At 33.9% G+C, this 5,076-nt stretch overlaps 1 protein-coding gene across 1 annotated transcript; it reads right to left on the reverse strand.

The window, feature by feature from the left end:
* Nucleotides 1–1,595: 1,595 nt before the first annotated feature.
* On the reverse strand, nucleotides 1,596–3,936 carry LOC149533546 (paired amphipathic helix protein Sin3-like 2). The gene is made up of 9 exons (XM_089805884.1): nucleotides 3,887–3,936; nucleotides 3,612–3,761; nucleotides 3,314–3,494; nucleotides 2,972–3,079; nucleotides 2,730–2,861; nucleotides 2,293–2,626; nucleotides 2,066–2,199; nucleotides 1,889–1,970; nucleotides 1,596–1,801 (listed from the first exon to the last, which is right to left on the reverse strand). Exons 1-9 carry the CDS (start codon nucleotides 3,934–3,936, stop codon nucleotides 1,596–1,598), a joined length of 1,377 nt encoding a protein of 458 aa, XP_089662010.1.
* Nucleotides 3,937–5,076: the final 1,140 nt, after the last annotated feature.

Consider the following 5,076-nt stretch of genomic DNA (forward strand, 5'->3'; position numbering starts at 1 on the left):
TAAGTGGGTATATAAGACCAAGTTCAAGTCAGATGGGAGTATTGAAAAACATAAGGCAAGACTAGTAGCCAAAGGGTATTCACAAAAAGAAGGGATTGATTACACAGAAACTTTTTTCCCAGTAGCAAAGATTAGTACTGTCAGAGTTATTATAGCATTAGCAGCTCATTTTAAGTGGCCTCTACACCAAATGGATGTTAAAAATGCATTTTTGAATGGTGAAGTTGATGAAGAGATTTATATGACTCAGCCACAAGGATTTGAAATACAAGGGAAAGAACATTTGGTTTGCAAATTAAGGAAGTCTTTATATGGTCTCAAACAGGCTCCAAGGGCTTGGTATGCTAGAATTGACGAATATTTTCGAATTCAAGGCTTCCATAATAGTCCACATGATCCAAATTTGTATGTGAAGGAATTTGCTAGTGGTGATATCATAATCATTGTGCTTTATGTTGATGATCTTATTATCACAGGACATAGCATGGATAAAATTAGTAACATAAAGTTAAGCTTGCAAAATACATTTGAGATGATAGATCTTGGTTTTCTACACTATTTTCTTGGTATACAAGTATGGCAAAAGGATGATGGATTTTATCTTTCTCAAACTAAGTATGCCCTAGACATATTGAAGAGGTTTCAAATGACAGATTGTAAAAGTGTATCTACTCCAATTGCTCTGGGGTTGAAATTAAGCAAGGACATGGAAGGTGAAGATGTTGATCCTACCTTATATAGGCAATTGGTTGGTAGTCTTGTATATTTAACACACACTCGTCCTGATATTTCTTTTGCAGTTAGTGTGGTTTCCAAATTTTTGAGCTCACCTAAATTCCCACATTGGATAGCTACTAAAAGAATACTAAGATATGTGAAAGGGACTTTAACGATGGGCATCTATTATTCATTTCATGGAGATATTTCCCTTATTGGCTATTCAGATTCTGATTGGGTAGGATGCATGGATGATCGTAAGTCCACTACAGGTTATGTTTTCTATCTTGGTGCAGGTCTCATTTCTTGGTGCAGTAAAAAGTAGTCTACCATAGCTCTATCCACTACAGAAGCTGAATATACTGCAGCAAATGAAGCAGCAAAAGACATCACTTGGCTACGAGCTATCTTATCAGTCCTTAGGCAACATCATGCAAGGCCTTCTCTACTTCATTGTGACAATCAAAGTGCCATATCATTGTCTAAGAATCCAGTGTTCCATGCTCGCACCAAACATATTGAAGTCTATCATCATTATATCAGGCATCTTCTCCAACAACAGGTGATTCATCTTCAATATTGCAAGACAAAGGACCAAATTGCTGACTTACTCACCAAGGCTTTAAGTGAAGCCAAGTTTGTATCTCTTCGACATCTTTTGGGCTTAAGAGCAGTGACATAATTGTCTCATGGTTCTCATTCAGGGGGGATTCTTATGAATTCCAACCATTGTATTTAGGAGATAACAGATTGTAAATGGGTACCTAACAAGGCCTTAGGCCAGGACCCATCATATGTAGATTATGGGGGGATATTTAGATAGTAGATATTTAATATAGCTATTGTAATTAATTTAGGGGGATGTCAATGTAAATTAATTACATCGCAAGGCATGGTCGGCACCGACCAAGATGCTTCCAAGGCATGTGCGGCCATCCCTCCAACTGCCAACTACTCACATTAATAATACACCAAAAACCACTTCTGGAGATTTCTGTACATTTATTACAGTTGTTATAAATAGACTTGCTGGGCCTGGAGTTTTCAGCGCTCATTTTCCTGAGTTTTCTGCTATGAGTTTTTGCTGTGTTATGATTAAGTTTTTGTTCACATAAGAATTTAATGCTGAAATTAAGGCCATTTCCCTGAGCTCAACCATTTTAAAACTTACCATCTTTTTCAGTTGTACTTTGTGAAATCATTTCATTGAGTTCATCCACAACTTCTGGACATTTCCCAAGAATACAAAGCGCCTACAGAATTTTGAAATGGTTTTGCTTTAATCTATTTTTCATCAGTACATTAATGGAAAAATAAAAACTAAGAAAAATTATACTGTTTAACATACCAGATGCTGCAAATGTTCTGCATTAATTACTTTGTCATTGTACATACTAATGCATTTCACTATTTCTCGATATGCAACGTTTCCAATATTTGCTTTCACTTTCTCAAAAAGGTCCAGTAGCTGTGGATTATTGCCTGCAACAATAATATCATGCGATTTTGAATAAATAAGAAAAGAGACAAGAAAGTACATTTCACATAAATAGACTGGATGAGTACAACCATTACTTAAAGTTTCACTGGGTTCTGTAGAAACGCCTTGCTGAGAATGTTTACCAGTAGAGTCCTCAGTTAGACTCATATGTCTCTGTCTAACAGACAAATCCTCAGAACTTGATTTCGAATTCCTTCTATTAGAATCCTGGACCATAACATATATTTCACTCTTCATATTTTGTGCAAGCCTGTTATCATTGATGTCTTCTTCTTCGCACTGCTTCTCTTTCTCACCCTTCTTTGAGTGCTCATTCACTACAGCATCAGGTGTTCCTTCAACATCTTTTTCCACAGAAAGCTGGGAGCTTTGGTGACAGTTATTATCTAAGGTGAGATACTTTTGTCCCTGCCTCAAAACCAGACAAATGAACAATAAGAAAAGTTCGAAAACTAGAAAAAGTAAAATCCTAAGAAGGGATATATCACAGATTCTCACACAACTTACACACCTTGCTCATTTCTTCTTTGTGTGAATCTGAACCAGCTTGAAAATGGGGAACAAGAAATGAACTTGAGGAGGCTGGTAGAAAATATGCGAATTCATCGACAAGATCTTGATGATCACCGAATAGCAATTTCACCTGCCAAAGAAGATCAAATTAAATTTTCTGCAAAGAAACCCTAGGTGAAGAAAATTGAAAAGCAGAATCAGAAACATGCTCCTTTTCATTATAATAAGAATAAGATACACCTCCTCATAGAGTAGATCTGTAACATTGATCATCTTGTTTTCCTTCATATACGCATTCATTATATCGAAGAACCCCTTGACCATATTATCTTCATTTTCGAAGCGTGTCTGCTATGTCAAATCAAAATATCAGGAGTCAGAGAGCAATGAAACGTAATAAATAACATTTTATCCAGCATTTGAAAACGAATTCATCATTTCTAGAACAGATCTGAACATTTGAAAACGGTGGTTCAAAGCGCGATAATGAAATTTCTAGATCCGAGCAAATATTAGTTTATCGGTATTTTAATTCACACCGTATAATCTATCATTAAAATAAATGATCATATTCCAAATTACCTTGATCTTTTTAATATATCTCATGGCATCACCAAATTCTACTTTCTTTTCCTTTCGTAGAAATTCTTTGAAAGGAAATAAGATTTCAAAACCTTTTGGAAGGAACTTATTAAAACTCAAAAGAAGTTCATGACTCTTAAACAAACGTTTCATTTTAGTAATAACCGCAATCGTATCACACCTGTAAAATAGCCAAAAATGGTGGTTCAAAGCGCGTAAATAAATTATCAACTAGAAATTTAGAAACCCTTCATTATGTATTCATTGTACAAAATAAAGATTTGAAATGATTACATACGTCTTTGACCCAAAATCATTGAGGATTTGAATAAACTCTGCATATTTCGCTCTGTCATTCTTGAAATGCTCTTTTACTGAAATTAGATACGATTGCGCTTCTATTTCTATCGGCAAAGGAAGATCCTCGGAACCTTCAGCGAGCCTAAAACTGATAGTAATGCAGAACAAATGACAACAATAACTCAGAAATCACATTCAAGTTAACCATGGAGTCCCCGTGCTCAGAAAAACTGATCATTTTCCATTTCAGCTTAGTATGAAAAATTAACTTACCGTTTCGATCTCGAACAGTAATATTCTTCATTTTCCACTGCTCTCTTCATTTCTTCGATGATAAAGCAAAATCTTGAATTTTTTTTTCTTCCTTCCGTTAGATTTCACGATCAAACCCCACAAAATCGATAAAGAACTCGGAGAAAAAGGGCCGCGAGTGGATTCCACGGAAGAACATAGATCCAGGAGGGCTTTGGTGAAATCAGATCCAAATTTCAGTTTTATACGGGAAAAATAATTCTTCTTTTATTTCAAATATAATGCGTATACAATTATGGCGGAGGCGAATAAGTTTTGATTGGGTTTTAAACGTCGTCCTTTGGATTTGTACCTTCTCTTCCTTTCACTACATTTCGTATTCGTTTCCCACGTAAGCTAACGACTAATTAACTTTGCTTTTTTCGAGAATATTCGCGGGAAAGGCTCCATATAACCGTTCAAAATTGATGGACAAAAATCCTCGACTTAAAACTAAGGCCAAGGCAAATGAGACATTCTTGGTCTTTAGACTTCTTTCTTCACTATAATCTTTCTTTCGCTTTAAATTTAAAGCTCGGATGTTGCTTGGAAATAAAGGGTCCACTTTAAAAAACAATTAAATTTATGTTTATATTGTAAAAAAATTAAAATTTAGGAGGTTTTAAGTGTGAAAGAGGTTGATTTGTCTTATTTTTTTCTTGATTGGTAAGAGGTCGAAGTTAAAATTATTATTATTTAGTAGACTTAATTAAGGACCTCAACATAAGAGGCTTACAATTTTACTGTTGTGTTGTAAGTTCTTACCTAAGGTTGATTTGTTTTGTTATTATTGATTTTTAATGTTTTTTATATATTATATTTATTATAGAAGTTCAACAATTTTTATTTATTGAATATTTATATTTGTCTTATCATTGTATTTTAACTTTTTTTGTTAAATTCTTTAGAATTAGAGTAAATGTTGTTCCATTTGAAAAAACTATTAGAAATTTGTTTGAAAAATATTCTAGTACAATAGGTTTTGATGTTAAAACTCTTTTTACGAGTTCTTTTGATTTTGAATTTTGATTATATCATGTCATTTGTTAGATCATGTGAATCTTATATGTTATCTTATACAATTGAAATTATTTGAGAGTATGTTAGAATCTAGTTGGTTATTTACCATATACTAGAAAAATTAGGTCAAAGTATCATGTTTTACCTTATGC

This window comes from Cupressus sempervirens, chromosome 10 (assembly GCF_028749045.1).
Source record: "Cupressus sempervirens isolate cs-2001-9-10 chromosome 10, ASM2874904v1, whole genome shotgun sequence".
In the NCBI taxonomy this organism is placed as follows: Eukaryota; Viridiplantae; Streptophyta; class Pinopsida; order Cupressales; family Cupressaceae; genus Cupressus; species Cupressus sempervirens.

Excerpts from the sequence above, each read along its gene's own strand:
- LOC149533546 (XM_089805884.1), bottom strand. The coding sequence starts at position 3,936 with ATGAAGAGAGCAGTGGAAAATGAAGAATATTACTGTTCGAGATCGAAA. Across the intron at positions 3,762-3,886 it reads TACTGTTCGAGATCGAAACG|TTTTAGGCTCGCTGAAGGTT; the intron begins GTAAGTTAATTT and ends CATTACTATCAG. Across the intron at positions 2,862-2,971 it reads CAGATCTACTCTATGAGGAG|GTGAAATTGCTATTCGGTGA; the intron begins GTGTATCTTATT and ends CTTCTTTGGCAG.